At 32.3% G+C, this 22,313-nt stretch overlaps 1 protein-coding gene across 9 annotated transcripts in view; it reads left to right on the top strand.

The window, feature by feature from the left end:
- PRKACB (protein kinase cAMP-activated catalytic subunit beta) overlaps nucleotides 1-22,313 on the top strand; it is a 124,746-nt gene that overhangs the window by 66,974 nt on the left and 35,459 nt on the right. Inside the window, exons 1-3 of one of the 9 annotated variants that reach the window (XM_059375255.1) lie at nucleotides 9,075-9,186; nucleotides 17,453-17,476; nucleotides 18,788-18,811. The exons of 2 other annotated variants lie outside the window; for them this stretch is intronic. In XM_059375255.1, the coding sequence (XP_059231238.1) occupies nucleotides 9,177-9,186; nucleotides 17,453-17,476; nucleotides 18,788-18,811 (58 nt within the window). In that variant the 5' untranslated portion in view covers nucleotides 9,075-9,176. Of the gene's footprint in view, nucleotides 1-9,074; nucleotides 9,187-9,463; nucleotides 9,782-17,452; nucleotides 17,477-18,787; nucleotides 18,812-22,313 lie in introns of those variants that run through there. 6 more of the 9 variants (XM_059375256.1, XM_059375254.1, XM_059375258.1 and 3 more) reach the window with 6 other exon arrangements.

Consider the following 22,313-nt stretch of genomic DNA (forward strand, 5'->3'; position numbering starts at 1 on the left):
TATAGTTTTCTGAGTATAGATTCTTTGCCTCTTTGGTTAGGTTTATTCCTAGGTATCTTATAGTTTTGGGTGCAATTGTAAATGGGATTGACTCCTTCATTTTTCTTTCTTCTTCTTGTTGTTGGTGTAGAGAAATGCAACTGATTTCTGTGGATTGGTTTTATATCCTGACACTTTACTGAATTCCTGTACAAGTTCTAGCAGTTTTGGAGTGGAGTCTTTTGGGTTTTCCACATATAGTATATCATCTGTGAAGAGTGATAGTTTGACTTCTTCTTTGCCTATTTGGATGCCTTTAATTTATTTTGTTTTCTGATTGCTGAGGCTAGGACTTCTAGTACTATGTTGAATAGCAGGGGATATAGTGGAAATCCCTGCCCTGTTCCTGACCTTAGGGGAAAAGCTCTCAGTTTTTCCCCATTGAGAATGATATTCACTGTGGGTTTTTCATAGATGACTTTGAAGATATTGAGGTATGTACCTTCTGTCCCTACACTTTGAAGAGTTTTGATCAAGAAAGGATGCTGTACTTTGTCAAATGCATTTTTAGCATCAATTGAGAGTATCATATGGTTCTTGTTCTTTCTTTTATTAATGTATTGTATCACATTGATTGATTTGCAAATGTTGAACCAACCTTGCAGCCCAGGAATAAATCCCACTTGGCTGTGGTGAATAATCCTTTTAATGTACTGTTGGAGCCTGTTGGCTAGTATTTTGGTGAGAATTTTCGCTTCTGTGTTCATCAAGGATATTGGTCTATAATTCTCCTTTTTGATGGGGTCTTTGTCTGGTTTTGGGATCAAGATAATGCTGGCCTCATAAAATGAGTTTGGAAGTTTTCCTTCCATTTCTTTCTTTTTCTTTTTCTCTTCCTTTCTTTCTTTCTTTTTTTTTTTTTTTTTTTTGAACAGTTTCAGGTATTAATTCTTTAAATGTTTGATGTAATTTCCCTGGGAAGCCATCTAGTGCTGGGCTCTTCTTTTTTGGGAGATTTTTGTTGACTGCTTCAATCTCCTTGTGGTTAGGGGTCTGTTCAAGTTTTCTATTTCTTCCTGGTTCAGTTTTGGTAGTTTTTACATCTCTAGGAATGCATCCATTTATTCCAGATTGTCACATTTGCTGGCATATCGTTGCACGTAATATGTTCTTATAATTGTTTGTATTTCTTTGGTCTTGGTTGTGATCTCCTCTTTCATTCATGATTTTATTTATTTGGGTCCTTTCTCTTTGCTTTTTGATAAGTCTGGCCAGGGGTTTATCAATCTTATTAATTCTTTCAAAGAACAGCTCCTAGTTTCATTGATTTGTTCTACTGTTCTTTTGGTTTTTATTTCATTGTTTTCTGTTCAGATCTTTTATTATTTCTCTTCTGCTGGGGTTAGGCTTTGTTTACTGTTCTTTCTCCAGCTCCTTTAGGTGTAGGGTTAGGTTGTGTATTTGAGACCTTTCTTGTTTCTTGAGAAAGGCTTATATCGCTATATACTTCTCTCTCAGGACCACCTTTGCTGTGTCCCACAGATTTTGAACCGTTGTGTTTTCATTTTCATTTGTTTCCATGAGTTTTTTCAATTCTTCTTTAATTTCCTGGTTGACCCGTTCATTCTTTAGTAGGATGCTCTTTAGCCTCCATGTATTTCTGTTCTTTCCAACTCTCCTCTTGTGATTGAGTTCTGGCTTGAGAGCATTGTGGTCTGAAAATATGCAGGAAATGATCCCAATCTTTTGGTACTGGTTGAGACCTGATTTGTGACCCAGGATGTGATCTATTCTGGAGAAGGTTCCATGTGCACTAGAGAAGAATGTGTATTCTTTTGCTTTGGGATGGAATGTTCTAATATATCTGTGATGTCCCTCTGATCCAGTGTGTCATTTAAGGCCTTTATTTCCTTGTTGATCTTTTGCTTGGATGATCTGTCCATTTCAGTGAGGGAGATATTAGAGTCCCCTAGTATTATTGTATTATTATTGATGTGTTTCTTTGATTTTGTTATTAATTGGTTTATATAGTTGGCTGTTCCTCTATTAGGGGCATACACATTTAAAATTGTTACATTTTCTTGTTGGACAGACCCTTTAAGTATGATATAGTGTCCTTCCTCATCTCTTATAATAGTCTTTGGCTTAAACTTAAAATCTAATTGATCTGATATAAGGATTGCCACCCCAGCTTTCTTTTGATATCCATTAGCATGGCAAATTGTTTTTCACCCCCTCACTTTCAACCTGGAGGTGTCTTTGGGTCTAAAATGAGTTTCTTGTAGACTGTATATTGATGAGTTTAGTTTTTTAATCCATTTTGATACCCTGTGTTTTTTGATTGTGGCATTTAGCCAATTTACATTCAGGGTAACTATTGAGAGATATGAATTTAGTGCCATTGTATTGCCTGAAAGGTGACTATTACTGTATATTGTCTTTTCCTTTCTGGTCTACTACTTTAGGCTCTTTCTTTGCATAGAGGACCCCTTTCAATATTTCCTATAGGGCTGGTTTGTTGTTTGAAAATTCTTTTAATTTTTCTTTGTCCTGGAAGCTTTTTATCTCTCCTTCTATTTTCAATGATAACCTAGCTGGATATAGTATTCTTGGCTGCATATTTTCCTCATTTAATGCTCTGAATATATCATGCCAGTGCTTTCTGGCCTGCCAGGTCTCCGTGGATAAGTCTGCTGCCGGTCTAATATTTCTGTATGTCACAGACTTCTTGTCCCGAGCTGCCTTCAGGATTTTCTATTTGTCATTAAGACATGTAAGTTTTACTATTTGATGACAGGGTGTGGATCTATTTTTATTGATTTTGAGGGGTTTCTTTGTGCCTCCTGGATTTTGATGCTTGTTTCCTTTGCCATATTAGGGAAATTCTGTACTATAATTTGCTCCAATATACCTTCTGCCCCCCTTTTCTTCTTCTTCTGGAATCCTAATTTTTCTGATATTGTTTCATCTTATGATATCACTTATCTCTTGAATTCTCCCCTCCTTGGACCATATCTTCTTTATCCATTCATCTGTTGAAGGGCATCTTGGCTCTTTCCACAGTTTGGCAACTGTGGTCATTCCTGCTCTGAACATTGGGAATACAGATGAGATGGCCCTTCTTTTCACTACATCTGTATCTTTGGGGTAAATACCCAGAAGTGCAATTGCAGGGTCATAGAGTAGCTCTATTTTTAATTTCTTAAGGAATCTCCACACAGTTTTCCAAAGTGGCTGCACCAACTTGCATTCCCTCCAACAGTGTAAACAGGTTCCCCTTTCTCCACATCCTCTCCAGCACTTGTTGTTTACTGTCTTGTTAATTTTGGCCATTTTAACTGGTGTAAGGTGGTATCTCATTGTGGTTTTGATTTGCATCTCCCTGATGGCTAAAGTTGATGAACATTTTTTCATGTGTCTGTTAGCGTTTGTATGTCTTCTTTGGAGAAGTGTCTGTTCATGTCTTCTGCCCATTTTTTAATGTGATTATCTGTTTTTTGAGTGTTGAGTTTGAGGAGTTCTTTATAGATCCTTGATATCAGTCCTTTGTCTGTAGTGTCATTTGGGAATATCTTCTCCCATTCCATGGGTTGCCTCTTTGTTTTGTTTACTGTTTCCTTTGATCAGCTATTAGTTTCTTAAAAAAAAAAATCTGCTAGAATTTTTCATAGAAATTGTACTGAATCTGTAGATTAATTTGTAAAGAATTGCTCTTTTAACAATATTGAGTGTTATAATCCATGAAGATGAAATATTTCTGCATTTTATAGATGTTCTTTAATTTCTATGCAGTGTTTCCTATTTTTTTAGTGCAAGAGTCTTGTTAAAATTGATTTTTAAATATTTTATTTCTGTTAACACTGTTGTGAATGGAGTGGTTTCTTTTAGGTTGTTTGTTCCTAGTATATTAAAATGTTATTGATTTTTCTATATTAATCTTACATCCTATAATGTTAATAAACTCATTTTTTAGTTCTAGTAGTTTCTTTGTAGATTCCTTAAAATTTTCTACATATAGAATTACATCATCTGCAAATAAAGACAGCTTTCTTTCTTATCAATCTGTATGCCTTTTTTCTTACCTCATTGCACTGACTAAAACTTCTAACACAAAATCGCATAGAAGTGGTGAATGCCAACATCTTTGCCTTATTCCCAGTTCTTGGAGGAAAAATATTCCATTTTTCACCATTATATATGAGGTAAGCTATAGAGTATCCCCCCCCACACACATGCACTTTTTTAGCTTGATGAAGTTCCCTTCTAGTCCTAGTTATCACAGGTGTTGAATTTTATGGAATGCTTCTTCCTTATATATACAGATGATTATGTAGTTTTGTCTTTTATTTTATTAATACAGCATATTTCCTAATTGATTTTCAGTGTTGAACCAACCTTGCATTCCTGCAACAAAGCCTACATGGTCATGGTATATAATCCTTTTTATATACTGTTGGATTAGGTGTGTTAATATTTTGATTGTGATAGTTGCATTGCGGTGCATATTGGTCTGTAGTTTTCTTATGATCTTTGCCTAGCTTTGTCTAGCTTTGGTATCAAACATTATAGAATAAATTGGGCAGTGTCACATCCTCCTTTATATTCTGAAAAAGTTTATGTAGGATTGGTACTAAATCTTTGGATGTTTCATAGACTCCCCTGAGGAAACTATATGGAAATGAGCTTTTTCTTATGGGAACAATTTTAATTACTAATTCAAATTTTTTAAATATTTAATTATTTATTTATTTGACAGACAGAGATTACAAGTAGGCAGAGTCAGGAGGAGAGAGAGGGGGAAGCAGGCTCCCCGCTGAGCAGAGAACCTGACTTGGGACTCGATCCCAGGACTCTGAGATCATGACCTGAGCCAAAGGCAGCGGCCCAACCCACTGAGCCACCCAGGTGCCCTAATTCAACATTTTAATTTGTTCATAGGTCTTCTCAGATTTTCTCTTTCTTCTTGAGTTAGTTTCACTAACTTGTCTTTCTATGAATTTGTCCAGTTCATCTAAGTTACATAATCAAGATAAAGTTGTTTATAGTATTCTCTTATAATTTTTTAAAATTTCTCTAATGTCAATGATAATGTTCTTTCATTTTTCATTTGGGTAATTATTATCTTCCCTATTTTGTCTTGTCTTATTATGTTTCATGAGTTTTAATGTTTCGTCAGTCTAGCTTGAGGTGTATCAGTAAGACTTTGCTCTTATTCATTTTCTCTGTTGTTTTACTATTTTCTATTTCATTGAATTTTCCTCTAACCTGCTGTTTGGTTTTGGTTCAATTTGATCTTCTTTCTTGAGTTTCTTAAGGTAGAGAAGCTTAGATTATTGTTTGGGACTTTTCTTCTTTTCTAATATAGGTGTTTAAATCTACAGATTTCCCTATAAGCTTTGCTTTGTCTCCATTTCATAAATGTTGATTTCTCATTGTAGGTGTTTTTAATTCAGTCCAAAATATTTTCTAATCATCCTTTAGATTTCTTTGTGATTTAAATCCAAATATTTGGGGCTTTCCAAATTTTCTGTTGTTGATTTCTAATTTAATTCTGCTGTAATGAAAGAACATATTTTGAATGATTTCTAGTCCTTTCTGATTAATATATTGTTTAGCTTATGCTTAATATGGAAATTTCCATTTGTGCTTGAAAAGACCATGTATTTTGATGATGTTAGGTGCTATGTTTTATAAGTGTCAAATTTTAATGGTATTATTCAAGTTTTCTGTATCTTTGCTGATTATCTGTCTAGTTTTGCCATGAATTATTGAGAGGGGAATATTGAAATTTTCAACTATAATTGTTGAATTATCTAGTCCTTCTTTTAATTCTGCTATTTTTGTTTTAGCGTTTTGGGAGCTATTTTGTTTAGTGTATATAGATTTCTAATTGTTAAATCTCTAAGATGTATTGGCCATTTTATCATTATGTCCTTTTTTGTCTGAAGTACTTTTTTTTTTTCCTCTTAAAGTCTATTTTGTCTGATACTGATTTAGGTACTCCAGCTGTCTTATGGTTACTTTTTGCATGGTGTTTTTTTTTTCTTTTCCTTTCAATCTATTTATATCTTCAAATCTGGCTTTTGTAGATAGCATACAGTTGGACCTTGCTTTTTTATGATCCAGTCTGATAATTTCTGCCTTTTAATCTGTCTTTATTCCATTCATATTCAATGTAATAATTAATATGGTTGGATTTCCATCTTCCTTTGTGCTATTTGTTTTTGATATGTCTTATAGTTTTCGTGTATTTTTCTCTTTTATGTCTTTAGTGTTAAACAAATATGTATTGGGTACCATTTTAATTTCTCTTTGCTTTTTAACTAAATTTTTAAAAGATATTTTCTTGATGCTTAAGTGTTATAGTGTACATTTTATCTTATCACAATCTCCTTCAGGATAGTACTGACTTAATTCTAGTGAAATATAGCTATTTTAATCCAATATAGCTCCATTTCTTCTCCAGCTCTGTGTTATTTTCACATATAGTACATGTACATTTTTGTAAACCCAGCATAGCAATTTCATACAATTTAAGTCCTTTAAAGAAATTAAGAGAAGACAGAAAAGTATATATTTATAAAGTTTTTTACTTATATTTTTTACCATTTCCTGTATTCTTCATTCTTCCTGTCAATTTGAGTATTGTCTGGTATCATTTCCTTTCAGCCTGAAGGACAGCCTTAAGTATTTCTGTTTGCAACAAACATTCTCAGCTGTTAGTTATTTGGAAAGGTCTATTTTGCCTTTGTTTTTGGAGAATAGTGTTTTGGGTAGAAAATTTTTGTGAACAGGTTTGTTTCTTTTTTCTCTTAGCAGTCTGAACATATCATTCCACTGCCTTCTAACTTCCCTGTTTCTGGTAATTCTATTTTTTTCCCTTGTACATGATTAGTCATTTTTCTCTTGCTGCTTTTAAGATATTCTCTTTGACTTTGTCTTTCAAAAACTTGAGTATGATGTGTCTGGGTATAGATCTCTTTGTGTTTATTCTAGTTGATATTGTTTGAACTTCTGTATCTGTGGGGTATTGTTTACCATCCAGTTGGATTTTCAACCAGTATTTCTTCAAATATTTTTTCTTTGCCCTTTGTCTTTCACCTCTCTTTCTAGGATTCCTATACATGTATGCTGCTACCCTTGATATCCCACAGATTTGTGAGATTCTGTTCATTTTTTCCCTATCTTTTGTTCTCTGTATTTTTCAGTTTGGATATTTGTATTGATCTATCTTCACCTTCACTGATGCAGTGTTTGGCCTCAGAACTTCTGTTGGGTCTATGTAGTCAGTTTATAAATTTTGGTTACTGTACTTTTGAAGTCTATAATTTTTTTCTGAAGATTTTATTTTATTTATTTGACAGAGTGAGAAATCACAAGTAGGCAGAGAGCCCGATGTGAGGCTCAATCCCAGGACCCTGAGATCATGACCTGAGCCAACGGCAGAGGCTTAACCCACTGAGCTCCCCAGGTGCCCCTGAAGTCTGTAATATTTATATTATAAATTATTACTCTTTCTGTATTGAAACATTATTATTATATTGCCATTACATTTTCCTTTAATTCTTTAAACATTTCCTTTTATTCATTGATGTATTTATAATAGCTGTTTTAAAGTCTTTTGTCTGCTAAATCCTATATCTTAGCCTATTCAGAGAAATTTTCTATTGACTGCCTTTCCTCTACATTATGGATTATATAATAATTTTGTTAAAAAAATTGTTTTTTTTAAATGATAATTTTGTGGCAGTTCTAGATTCTGATTATTTTTTCTTCCCTGTTTCTTTTTATTTATTTTTAATAATTTTTTGGCCTTAATGTATGGTCTGTCCCCTATGATGTCTGGTTTCTCTACTAGGGTTTACCCTGTGTCTATGTACTTAGTTGTTGTTCAGTGACTGATCAGAGGTTGTGCTCAAACACTTTGAGCAAGTCTGTGCTGATGGAGCTGTTTGTGTGTTGAAAGGGACATTAGGTGCTCAGGCAGTTTTCATGTCTGTACCAATTTTAACTTTCTGCAGGGCCCTCTTGGGTCTCCCCTATGGGAATAGCTTCCTAGTTAGCCAGGGATATGTGAGGAGCTTATTTAGGTCCTCTTTGACTCTTTCATTTCCATTTTCCATGTTAAATTTCTTGCTAGACCACCAGTCTGCTGCTCACCCCTATGAAAGGCCACAACTAGAGTAGCAAAGCTGGATACTTTCCCTATTCATTTCCTACGGTTTGCTGTTTTTATTGACAACATCATGTGTGGGATGATTTTTTTTTTCTTGTCTCCTCTGTATATCACGTCAGCCCTTTCTGGCAGCAAAGCTGCTAGTTGTCATGGCCAGCCTTACCTGATAGAAATACTGCACTGACTGAGCTGTTGAAGGAACAGGAGCAGCACTAAGCAAGACCACCACAGACTTCCACTGTTCTTATACAAAGTTTAGCAGTTTTTCATGAATACATGCTTCTTGATTTGTTGTTTGTGATTGCTAGATTTCCAGAACCACAAGGTGGTTGTTTTTGACAACTTTGTTCAGCTTCATATTTGTTTCTTAGAGAAAAGATTTGCTGACTTACTCATTCCTCCATCACCAGAAGTCCTATCTCACCTGGCAACTTTCAAAATGGCAAGTTCACTTGCTGAAGTTCCAAACTTAATAAGCTACTATTCTATATATCCTTTGTACCATTTTGTTACAAAACTTAGGTCTCTAAGAATCAGAATAGTCTGTTCCCCATATTATCCAGTCTGCCCACCTTGCTATACAACTGTCATCATCATCTTCTTTGATGTAAGGAATTTTACATTTCAACAGTAATCTTCAGTAACTTTTTGTATATTATTCTCTTTTGAAAACCACTAAGTGGCATCTGAGACTGTTTGTAATGCTGAATTTAATGGAAGTTTATAAATAAATTATTTTATGATTCTGCTTTATAAACGAAGGAACATATAGGGTTGTTTTTGTTTCTTCCGTAATACAGAATGTTTAAATGGTTAACATTTGTGCTGCAGTATAGCTTTCTGGCTCATGAAAAATGAAAGCTATCAGCGATCTGGGCAATAAGATTCATCGCCAATAGTCACTAGCAACAGCACACAGCATTTTAATATCAGTGAGGTCCACAGCTAGCAGTAAGAGCTGGTGTAATTGAAAGACGTTTAGGTGCAATCATTCTGCTGTTTGTTCCTTGCCAGGTTCAACATGGGATTGTGTGAGTATTTGAAGAAAACAGCATTTTTTTTTTATATCTTTGAAAGATGTAAAAAGGGTAGATAAGTGCTTGAATTTAAGAAACGTGATGATTTTTAAATCATGTGGCTCTAAAATAAAAAGATATTTTATTTGTCTTGCTTGATTAAAGCTTTAGAAAAGCTACTCCTTGGTTACAAGTGAACCGATAATTCTGGTCTAATGTTGCCGTGGTAACAACTCATGCTGATATAATTGAGAACATCTTATACATCCTGGTTTGAACATTTTCTCCCTGCCATTTTGAGTTGTTCTAGTGGTATATGAAGGAGACTACGATAACCAGCTTGAAAGAAATTAAATCTCGTTATACACATCTTTGGCATTAATCTGTTGTTTACTAGTGATATCTCATGCTGGGCAGTTATGCTTTGGTTCTAGGGGCTTTTCTTTTTTAAACAAAAGAAAGCTATTTTCATTTTCTGTGTGCTGCATGTTCCAGTGTATGTGTTTACACCATCGGTTCGTCTACCTCTAGAGATTAGCATAACTCCCTTTGCTGTTGGATTGTTGTTTTGAGCAATATGTTTTGGAAAGGTTGATTTTCATCATGAGTGGTAAGTATGCTCTCTGAGCCTCTGCAGCTATATGTTTTAAAAATATTTAAATATAAGAGGAAAAAATATTTTCTAAAGGGGAAATTGTAAAGCCAGAGCTATAGTGAATTACATTTTCTGTTGATGCTTTTGCATTTTGGAATTATAGTAATTTGCTTTTAAAATCTATTGAGAACTGTGGACAAGTAAAACCACTGCTAATAGTCAATACCAATAATCAGTCTCTAATTTTCTTTATGGTTTGATTTATTGTATTCATTAAATACTGTTGTTATTGTGTTACAAATGAGTGAGTATTTTAAAGACCCACCATGATAAGAGAGAAATTTCTTTATAGTATATGATCCTGAAGATAATTAAACTTTCCATTTATTGGTTTATCATTCTAATATTAATTTTTGTTAGCTTATTTTTGATATTTTTCAAATATTAATCTTTAAAAAAATACTAATCTTAAATAAGATGCTGCTAGAATTTTGTTGATTTATTGGTTGCTTTTAACTACAGTTCTTGAGAAATAAAGATTTGATGATGAAATAAATATGTGCATTTTGGTTTTGGAGGCTTTGTTAAAATTTTTCAGAGATACTGTTGTAAGGGGAAATAATTTGTTAGAATAAGTACTTTTGTGATCATTAGTTTCCTTTTTTGTTTTTATATTGACTTTTTTTTTGAAACATGTCCAAAAATGTTCTTTGAGAAAGCATCCTACAGTATATACTGCAGTTTATCATAGGATAAAAGCTGTTCACTTTAAGCCAAACCTGCAGCTAAAAATAGATATCCTGTTGTTAGAGTGAGAAATATTTGCTTAGAGCATAATTCATTTGCATCTTTTTGTTTAACTAAAAAAGAGGATGTTTATAAGTTAACCTTTGAATCGGATACATTTTTAGGAGAACTGTTATTTTTTTTTTAATAATATGTAACAATCTATAATTTACACTTAAAGGATTTGGAATTGGAATTCAGAACCTATATAATGATGGAATTCAAAATAAATGTGCCTTTTCTTCCATAATTGGAGATCACCTCATTACTGCCAATAATTTTTTTTTTAATCCTGCTGCCATATACCATAAGTCTCTACAGCACTGTTAGGTATTTGTTTATAAAATGATACTAGACATTAAAGGACATTTTCACTTGCAAGATATTAAGAATTGTTATTGTTATTTTTCTGCTAATAGATAGATCCTTCTGATCTAGTTTTTGAAATTTGGACTAATATTACAAAATCAGCATGTTAACATTCCTTAGGATTTCTGTGGGTATCAAAATTGAATATACCTGGTTATCATACTTAAAATATTAGATTTCTTTGGCTCTAGCCAGTAAGTGTTTTTTTCTTTGAAAGTTTGGTTTAAAACAGAATTTTTAGGTAACCACTGTAGTATTCTAGAGGTTTTACAGTTGGATGTATTGATTTTAGCTGAAGAAAATTTTTGCTTCTTTTCTGTTGCTTAATTTCTCTTTGAAGAATGTATGGATTATTCAGATAATGTTTGATATACTTGAACATATTGTCTTGTCCTTATAGCCCTTTCTACCACAGGAATCTTACTAATCACAATTAGACATTCTGACTTTTTCAGTATTGTCCAATTTCAACTAATTTTACTCCTATCAGAGTGTTTACAAGCCTTAACCATTTCAAAATGTGGGAAATCACAAATGAAGTGTGATTTTACTTATAAAAATAAACAAATGCTAGTCCTTTTTATCTGAGTTTATAGCTATACATGTGGTATTTATATGCATGTGGTATTTTTCTAGTTAAAAAGCTACTCTTTTTCTCCTTCCTGCCTATTAAGTGTTAGGTTTCTCTGAGAATCTATCTTTGGCCCTCTCTTAATGCTATATTTTCTCCAAATGATCTCATCCATGCCCATATCTTCAGTTGTTACCTGAAGATTCAGCTCAAATGTGAATTTCCTCTTTCCATCCCAAATCTACTCCTTTTTCATCGATTTCTATTTTTGTTAATGAGCCCAGTGCCCATGTAGGAATTTAAAACAGAAACCTTATAGTAATTCCTAACTTGTTTTTAACCCCACCCCTTAGGCAGGCACTCAGTCATTAATTTTTATTGATTCTATATCAGAAATGCCTCAGAAATCACTCAATATTCTCTAGTCACACTAACACTGGGAATGCTTAAGATTAGGCATTCTATATATTCTCAGTCCTGTTCTAGTAATTGCTTCACCAGCCTCACAGCTTCCAGTTTTATATCCTTCCAGATCATTCATTTAACATGCTGCCATTTTTTAAATGCCAGTATGCCCATTTTGTGACCCAACATGAAAACTTTCAGTTATTCCTTATTGTCTCTAAGATAAAGGTTAAATTCCTTAAAGTAAAGTATGTAAGATCAATCATCTACCTTTCTGGCTTTATTTATCTGCATCTCTCATAAAATTCTGAACTGGCCATACTATACTACATATTATTCCTTGCTACCTTTTCGTATTTATATCTTCTGTCATAAAAATTATGAAAACCAGTTAGCTTTTCAGTGCCTTAATCATAGACTCTACAGAGTTAGGTGATTCCCCTGTACTCCCAAAACAGACTTATAAATTATACCAATTGTTTAAATTATACTGAAATTATATACTGGCATTTCAGTTTTCAGTCTCCAAACTTTGAACTCCTTAAGTCAAGGGTATCATTTCTAGTAGCTATACCAGTGCACCAAATGTGGTAATGAACTCATAAATTCTTAAAGAATAAATGAATGACAAAATTACCTATATTTGAGTACTTTTCTTACAGTTTCAATGAAAAATATCAGACCTGTGTTTTAGTTTTTGATTCATATGCTTATCAGAACAAAACTAGCACCCTTATTTCAGAATTCCAGAAGAGAATTCTTATTGGCCTAGCTGCAGTGAAGGGCAAACTTCTGAAGAAGCAGCTTAACCTGCTGTGAATGACAGGAAAGTTATAGAGCTGAGCACAAGCATTTACTTAAGCTCCCCTTCCTAGGTCTGTATTTTCTAGATTAAAAATGTAAGAACACAAAACTGGAAAACCAGTTTATCAGTTCTCAGTTTTAGAATTAAGAAACTGTACTTGGCCAAAAATATACAGTATCAGATTGAAGATCATACACCAAAGTCTAACAGTTTTACTTTGAGTAGCTTGCCTTTATGGAAAATTAATAAACAATAGTTCTACCCTCACTAACTTGGAGGGATGGATGAAGCTTATAAGAAAGGCTTTGGGGGAGATGAGTAGAAGATCCAACACTGGTGATTACTTTCATTTTAAAACAGTTATGGGACACCCAAGAATTGTTAAGCTATTCCAAGTTTAAAAGGTGGCTTTTTTACTTCCATATATAACAGGGCTCTTCCTTGATGTGGTGGGTATCACCACCAGCAAGAAACCCTGTGGTACTGCCTCCATTCCCATTTCTGAAAGTCCCTGAATTTTTTAAGTGATAATATAAATATGTACCAACTAAAAGATTTGAGAAACTGATTCTAACACAGCAAAATAGGAAGTGAGATGATCCACCTTATTTGAGGGCATTTGTAAAGTTTTGAAAGTCTTCTCATTGTTTATAAATGGATAAAAAAGAAAAGCAACAACATGGAGCCCATGAATGAGATTATGCATCATTAAAGGATAAATCACAGAATTTGAGAGGAAAAGAATGAACTTATATTTAGAATATGTTGGGGAGAGTTTAAAAATAAGAAATTATAAATAGTATCTGTGTTGAATTCTTAAAAATTCCAAGTGAACATGAATCTGTGTTCACTTGAAAGATAAGATTAAAATTTTTTTTTTTTTAAACCAAGAGAGTAGGATGAGAAGAGAGCTGTCTGACAGGCAGGAATAGAAAAGAAATTATGATAAGAGATTGATATAAGAAAATGAACCTGGCATTTGCAGAACATAAAGCTGCATTAGAAGCAATAAAGAACAAAATAATCACTGCAGGAAAGTACATTAATGATATGGAGAACTAGCTTGATAAAACCTACCAGGATCTAGGGGGAATGGACAGGCTAGAAATTATGAGGTAAAAATTATGTTAGAGTAGCAAACGCTACAAATTGAATAAATCGCATTCCTTCAGAACAGATAATGACCAATAAAATAGGAACAATAATAAAAAAATATAATTCAGGGAAACTTCTTAAGTGAAAAAAACCCTGAATCTATAGATTCAATGAGCTCATTGTGTTTTGACAAAGATTAATACAAATACCAATACCTAAATATATCTTGATAGAAGTTTTTAATTTCAAAGATAAAGAATTATACAAAAATCAAGCTATCTCTGCATCTTACAACTTAACATAAAGCTTGTCTTATAAAGAAAAAAAAAATCCAAACATTTTAGATTAGATAATTTTAAAAGCTTTCTGGAGCAAAAATTAATGATGATACAACAACATCTAGAAATGCTAAATAAAATATAACAAGCATCCCTTTAAGTGAATACCTGAACTTACAAGAATATAATAGAAATCCTCAGTGTACAAAAAGTGAACTGGTAAATGGAAACCATAGTTGTAAGGGGGAGCATACTTTGACTACCCTGAGGAGATTTTCTATCTTGGCTAACCAGAGGGCTTTCATTTTAAATGGCCTCACAGAGACAGAAGAACTTATTTGACCCATGCATCTTCCAATTTCCTAGACTCTACATAAAGCCAAGATCCTCAAAGGATTATAACCTCAGTGAAAGCACAGATTAGAAAATAAAGCCTCTCCACTGACACAAGGAGAAAATAAGGAAGTTTGTATTTCTCGGCTTAGATTCCTGGGACATGGGAGGAATAGGTATGCTTGTATGTGGGATTCCTCTCCTGAGAGTTTGTAATCAACTGCTTCTCTAGTAAATTTCATTTTTTAATCTGTATTAATTATGTAGTCTAAGAATCACCAATAAAATAAAATACATTATTGTAACAGTCCCAGGCTAGTAACATCTACTGGATGCCAGGCAGAAGCTCATACAAACTGTATCCTCAAATCGAGCCCTGCAGGTTTCTCACAGGTAAAGCTCAACTGAACTTTAAATTCACAATCCAAAATCCAAATAGATACACACACACTCTACTACAAACAATATTCAGCAGATACAACAGGATTACATGCTTCCAAGAATGTCAGAGAGTAGAATTGTCACAGGCTACCATTTAAAATTAATAATCGCATAAAAAAGAAATACAAGAGAAAAAAACTACGCATCTCTAACAGAATCTCAAAACATAGAAAACAAAGTTGACCCATTTAGAAAGAAAAATTGTAAGTTTGGATGTTTATAGAGAATGCTCACCCAGTAATTGGAGGATATACAGAAATATATAGAACACTTAGAAAACTGATTATACAACTAAACATGTTCAAAATATTTTAAAGAATTGATATATGGGCCATGATCTCTAACCACAAAGCAATTACGTTTAATCAGTAAAAAGGACTTGTTAAACAGATTAACAAACACACAAATATTCCATTAAGGGATTTAAAAATTCAGATAACTCACAGGTCAAGAATAAACTCAATATAAAATTGAAATTGAGCTATGTATGAAAATTGTGCAGCTAAAATGGATTTAGAAACAAAGTTTTAAATGCTTATATCTGGAAAGGAGACATTAATGATGTAAGTATTTAAATAAATAAGTTAAAGAAGGCACAGCATGGTTAATCAAAAAACAAACTAACGAAGACATGAGCAAAACTCAATAAAATAGAAAATTAAAATCCATCAGAACCAAAGGTTAGTTCATAAGAAAGAGTTTTAAAAGAGTTGATGAGAACTATAGCTATTTAAGTTTTAATCATAATTAAAATCTTTATTCAAAACTTAACAAAATTAGGACTGGGCAGTTTTAAGATCAAGTTCTAGGATGAATTCAAAGAACAAAAATTTCAGTCTTGTACAAAATCTTTCAAAGAATTAAAAAAGAGGAGAAACTTTTAAATTTATTTATTGAGTCAAGTATAGCTTTACAAGTAAATTATGGGAAAAGAAAATTAATTAGAAACATTTTCTCTGAAGTTAGGAACAGGAAAAGGATGCTCATTGTCTGTTTCTGTAAAGTATTGAAATGTTAGTCATAACCTGCACAATAAGACAATTAAAAAATGGAGGAAACAAAATTGTCATTATTCATAGATGATAGGTGATTCTCTGCATAGAGAATTCAAGAGAATCTACCAATGCTATTTTAGAATTAATGAGAGATACAGTAAGATCAGTATATAAACATCAACCATACATCAGCAAGAAACAAATGGTATTCTTTTAAAAATTCTCCCTTTTACAATAGTAACCCAAGTCCTAAAGAACCTAGGACTATATCTAATAAAAATATAATAAGACTTGTAAGGAAAAAAATTATAAAATTTTACTGAGAGATATTTACCTTATCTTTAACAATAAGATATGATTTCATACCCATTATGTTAGTAACACATTTTATTAAGGATATGGATCATCAAAGATATGGTGGCAAACTAAACTGGCACAACATTTATTGAGGCAGTTCTTACTATCTAGTAAAGTTGAAAATGTGCATACCCCATCATCTAGGGACCCACTCCTAGCTCTATATTGTCTAGTAGCAAGACAGAATATTTTAATTTAGAACTGAGTGGAAAATCTTTAACATATGATTGTGATGACATAATATTTCTCTAAGGAAAGTCTCAGTGAACAATTAAGAAAGTCAAGTACATTTCAAAGAGTACTTCAAAGATTGCTTGGGTTATTTATGGCTGTAAATTTAAAGTTTTTATTACAAAATCCTACAGGAAACATCTCCAATCAAACATGTCTTGGATGGCCTAGAAAATCCACAACATCCCTAAAACAAGTGCACGTTGGGAGAGAAAGCATGTAAATATTAGTTGTGAATGATTACACCATGTGGATTCATGGTGTATCCATTTCTCCATGTAGATACTAGTTAAATAAATTAATGTTTCTATAATTTGATCATTTAAATGTATATGTTTCACAAAAATATTTTATTTGTTAACAGTTTAGTGAAAGCTAGTCAATTATACTGTTCACTTGTAACCAAGACTTGATAATTAACCAATTTAAAAAAATGAGAAAGAATAGTAAAATAGATATTACAATAGGAAATATAATTTTCATTGCCTATTAAATTTCTAAATACCCATTCATGTGTGACTTTATGCATGTCTACATGATATCTTAGTAAACAAAAGGAGGCATGGTTCCAACCACTGAAGTGCACAAATACAATTGTAGTAATTAAAATTGTTTTTTTTATATTCCCTATCACTTTTAAAATTACAGTGAACTTGCTCTGAGTGAACATGCTTGAAAATGGTGAGGCAAATTAAGTATCCCTTCAGTAAAGTGAACACAACTGGTCTTTACATTTAAGGGATAGAATATATTTCATTAAGAAATTTCCAGAATAGGGCTTGGTTGGTTTTATATATATATATATATATATATTTTCATATACATATTCTCTGGATATATATCCTGAGAATATGTTGTAATCCTCAGATAAAACACTTCTGAATATGTATGCCAAGTATTTCTGATTCTTTTCCTATGTGTAAATATACTAGTGAACATATACAAATGGGTTACTTCTTGTGGGTGTGTTATTTTATGTGTTATTTAATCTGTTTAACTTATTTGTTCTTTTTGACCAAGCTCGCAAATCATCAGAAGCATCTGGTAGGAAACTATTTTTTACAGAATAATTCTGTTGCTTTGTTGCTATAAACTGGATTTTTATTAGGTATCTTGTGGCAATTAGAATGTTTTATATTTAGTTTACTGAAAATATTTGCAGTACAGTGTATGTGTTTGGGGGTTATTCTTAGAAATAACAATTGAAGAACTCTAAAGAGGTGGGTGTTTGAAATAGGGGTGACAGAAGACAGACTATTACACTCAACTAGATTTACACTTTCCAGAGGTTTTGGAAAGGATTGTACTGTTCTGTTATTTGTTGATAGAACTTGGTATTTTCATAGGTAATTAACCTCAGTTTCCATCCTATTCTTCATTTGCTGATATACACAAAATAACTTTTAAATAGACTAATGCTTTCATTAAGGTAAAGGAGAAAGATAAAAATAATTTAATTGCAGAGAGATCAGGGAGCCCACAAATTACAATCTCTTCAATAAGAAAAAATTTTAAACTATTACTACAAAACATATTAAGAAACATACCATTATTTATAATACCTTTCTCTTTTCCTAATGGGAAATATTAGAAGAATAGCCCTCTTCCTTATTCCCTACATAGACAGCCATCAAAGTTTAAACCCCCAGGCCTCAAACCCTAACCATTAAATGCTCCTTACTCCATCTGGCCCCCTCTTCCTTAGCAAATGATCTTGCTTCCCGTTTCCCAGAAGAAATGAGTCTAGCAGGTGTGAATAACTTAGTTTACTTCCACTCCTTCCTACACATTGAAAAGCATCACTACAGCAAATAGTTACTCTCATGATTGGGCACCTTCACACCTATACACTTCTAGCTCAGTTTCTGGCACCACTAAACAGTACGCAATAAATGTTGTTGAGAGATTGTTAAATGAGCAGCAAGGAGGTAAATACCTGAAAGACACTAATGTCTTTCAAAAGGGAGTTACAAAGTGTTATAATTAATAGTGTTGTTCCTCCAGTGAAGTTCTGAATAAATAATAGAAGTCCAATGATGGCATTGCAATAGTTACAGGATGTGTGTTTCAGTATACACTACTTAACATTATTAGTACTTTTGCTACAAGTTTGTTAGTTGTTTTAAGGAGAATTAGAATGGTATTGATTTTGACACTAAATAAAAATTACTGTTTTTATTGCTTTACCATTTCATTTTAAAAAGCCCTCTTTGAATATGTCAAAAAATTGAGTTTCCATAATAATGTTTTATTTCAGTATATAATATTCTAAGAAAATGTGTGTAGGTGACATCATGCTAATATGTTGATTTTGTGAGTGTTATTTAATCACTGTTTATTTTTTTTGGATACAAGCTTGCTCCTCTTCAGAAATATCTGGTAGGCAACTACTTTTTAATAAAACAAATGTTACCTTTAAACTTTTTATCTGGTTGTTTGCAAGTTGTTATGCTCCTCATAAGTTATATTTTTGTAAAATATATAGAGTTAATAAAACAAATATAACACTGTGAAGTAGTGGGAGTTGTACAGGGTAGCAGAAGACAGATTAATACACACCACTTAAATTAGATAACCCAGGTTAATGGATGGTTTTTTAAAGAAAAAGTACTGTTGTAACTTTGGAACAAAACAGCTAATATTTTAATTGGGTATTTACCTTAGAAAGTTTATAGTCTGATTTGTTCTATTTTCTGATTGTTTCCCTTTATTTTTTCTGACATATATTAACTAAAAGTTTAGTAAAGTTGTGTTTTTACTGTAAAAGATGTGTTAATATGGGAAATGACATTTATCTCATTACAAAGAAACTGAAGAACGTAACATCAGAGTAGTTGTAATCAGTATAGTAATGAATTTCTAAATTCTTACAAACCGTCAACAACAACCTCTTTTTAGCTTTGCATAGTGGCATAGTATAATAACATGCTCTTTTTATAATAAGCAGTAATGTAAGTATATTTAACATAGAATCCAAAAGTACCTAATAAATACGTTTATAGTGAAACATTCTTACTCATTGTAGGATTATCTGCATAACATGGAGTAAAGATATGCCATACTTGACTTTTTAATGAATTTTCCTAATGTTTAAAATGAACTTTGTAATCAATTTTTAAGCTGTGTCCTGCGTATAAATATATTCAAAAATATTTTGAAGGTGAAAAGAATTAAATTTTTTATGTACTTGTGGAAACACAGAAAATTGTCATTTTGTTTCTTCTTTATCTCATGAGTTTGGGTAAACATTCAGTCCCCTTTGTAGGAATCCCTTTGGTATGCTCATGTCTTCTGAATGCAGTGTGAGATCCTTAAATGATACAGATGGAAAAGAAAATAAGTTTACTTGGAAAAAATATATAATTGAAATGTATACTTCTAGGAAGAAATTGATTTAATTTTTGGTAGTCCTTTTCATTTTTTGTAGTACATTATTGACCAGTACAGAACAAAATATATTTGCAGAAAAATTCTTCATTGAGATCTTTTCCTAAAGAAAGTTACTAATCACCATTAGGTACTTAGTTACCCATAATCATGTAGCTAAGAAGTATTAGAGCCAATATTCTAGTTCAGATATCCCAACCTCCCAAACTTGTGGCTGTTTCAGGACATCACAGTGGTTTAAATGGTTAAATATAGATATTGCATACCTGTTAGAATATAACAAGAGCAAAAAAATTTGAGAATTTCAATTATATGCTTTAGAGGGAACTCTGAATTGAATGTGCTGCAGTATTTGAATTTGGCTAACTCTCCTACCGCTTATTTTATTAATTAGCTGCCAATACCTTATGTCAGTGGATATAAAATTTTTAAACAACTAGAGAAAAACATTTAGAAAGTGAAATTCAACATTGTCTAAAAATAGTAAAACCAAACCAAATACATATGGTTCTAGATTGCTTATTGTTTGCTATTTATAACCAGCATATTGTGAAATATTTTATTTCTGGTGTTTATATTTGTAAGATGTATATTTAGGTTAACTTACATTTTTACAGAGTTAACTGTGTTCATCTTTGTATCTAAACAGTGCACATATAAACTAGAGATTTTATGTTTGTATATATACTTATATGACAAAAAATGTTGTAGGAATAGAGTTTGCTTCATGGAACTATTTAATGACATTATAATTAATACTTAACCTTACTTTATAAAAGCAAATCTCTTAATTTGTTGAAATAATTCACAAAATTTAGTAGCTTTGATTCCTATCCATTTCTGATAATTTTTATGTAAGACCTTTTTGAGAATTGTTACTTTCTGTAATGTAACTTAGCAGTGAACTTGGAATATTGATGAGTACAGAGAATTTCCTGAATATCCTACTAGTAAATGAAATTAAGTAGTATCTTAAATTTTTCCTCTAGCTCATACACCAAGCAGGGAGAAGAAAATTTTCTTTCAGTGTACCATCTTTGGCAAATACTGCCAGTCCTTCCTTTGACCAGTTACTTTTTTCTTAACTCCAGATCCACTTAGCAGGAAGTGACAGGAGATGCTGAAATAGGATGTTAGGAATATTTTTTTTTTCCTTTCCCTGATTCCTTTCCTTGTCTCCAAATTATCTACACTCGTGCAAGCATCTGGAGAGTTTATACCACAACTTGATGTGCAAGTTCTATAAATAGAAGATAACCAAAAATATTTTTCAAAAGAAATCAGTTGTATATTTTGAGAATCACAAGTTGTTGTTTCTTAAAAGCCACAGTAGCATTCAGCAGGAAATTTTGTTTTTAATTTATTTTAGCTGTCATCTCTAAGTCAGGGCCATTGCAAATATGTCAGCACCATGAGAAGAATAAATAAAGTATACTCTTCTAAAACCACTCATCCCCAGTTGTAACTAATACGTTAACTTTTAGGAGTAGGGTAACTTGAACCATCCTAAACTCAAAATGTAAGACTTTTCCACCCCCAAATCCACCCCCAGGAGGAATTAGATCATATTTGCATAATTAGGTGCAGTTATTTGATTCACTGTTTTGGTGGTTGAGATTTTCATACAAAGGAAAGATTCTAATTTTAAAAATTGTTTTTCTCAAATTTTCTAAAATAGGTATTTTGAGAGTATTTTACAGCAAAATACAAGTGACAGTTTATATGAAGTAGTAAAATAATGTCTTCAGAAACGAACACTCTTAGTGTTACTTTAAAAACTAATGTCTGCTCCTGGTGCTTATCATCACCATTTTGAAATCTCAAAACATTTGGAATGCCAACAGCCTTTTTTGGTTAGCAACAGTGTTTTGGCAAAGGTAATTTACACAGGTAAAAGAGGAAATAATAATGTATATCTTGAAATGCCTCACTTAAATACCACTACATCATTAGATGATCTTATCAAAGAATTTGTGACCCCTCATTTCCACTATTAGTTTGGTCTTTTCTTCATCATCACCATCACTCTTAGTATTTCTAAAATAAGTTCCACTCTAAGTTCATTTTGCCTAACTTTTTACTATTTCAGCATTATTTAAATTCTGTTGTCTTCTTTATTTATAGATTTAGATATCAGAGAAATATCAGGAACTTCCAAACAAAAAGAAATACTGAAATAAATACTTCTTGAATTGCCAGGTTTTGCTCTCATACTTGACTATAGGAACAAGTATACATTTTGTTAATGCTGTCTTATCTCTGGAATCTTTTTCCTATTTCTTTTTAAACTCCTGAAGTCATTCTGTAAACAGAAGTCATTATGGAAACTTTGTGGAGAGAAAATGAAAAAGAGGAAACCTTTTAAATGATTTGTTATTTAACAGATCTTAAAACTTCAAACCATAGTTTCATAATGTAGCTGTTACTGATCACAGATAAACATCTGGTTTTGAATGCTTTACTTTAGTGTACATTTTAATTTTGCTTCAAATTT

The sequence above is a fragment of the Mustela nigripes genome, chromosome 14 (assembly GCF_022355385.1).
Source record: "Mustela nigripes isolate SB6536 chromosome 14, MUSNIG.SB6536, whole genome shotgun sequence".
Taxonomy (NCBI): Eukaryota; Metazoa; Chordata; class Mammalia; order Carnivora; family Mustelidae; genus Mustela; species Mustela nigripes.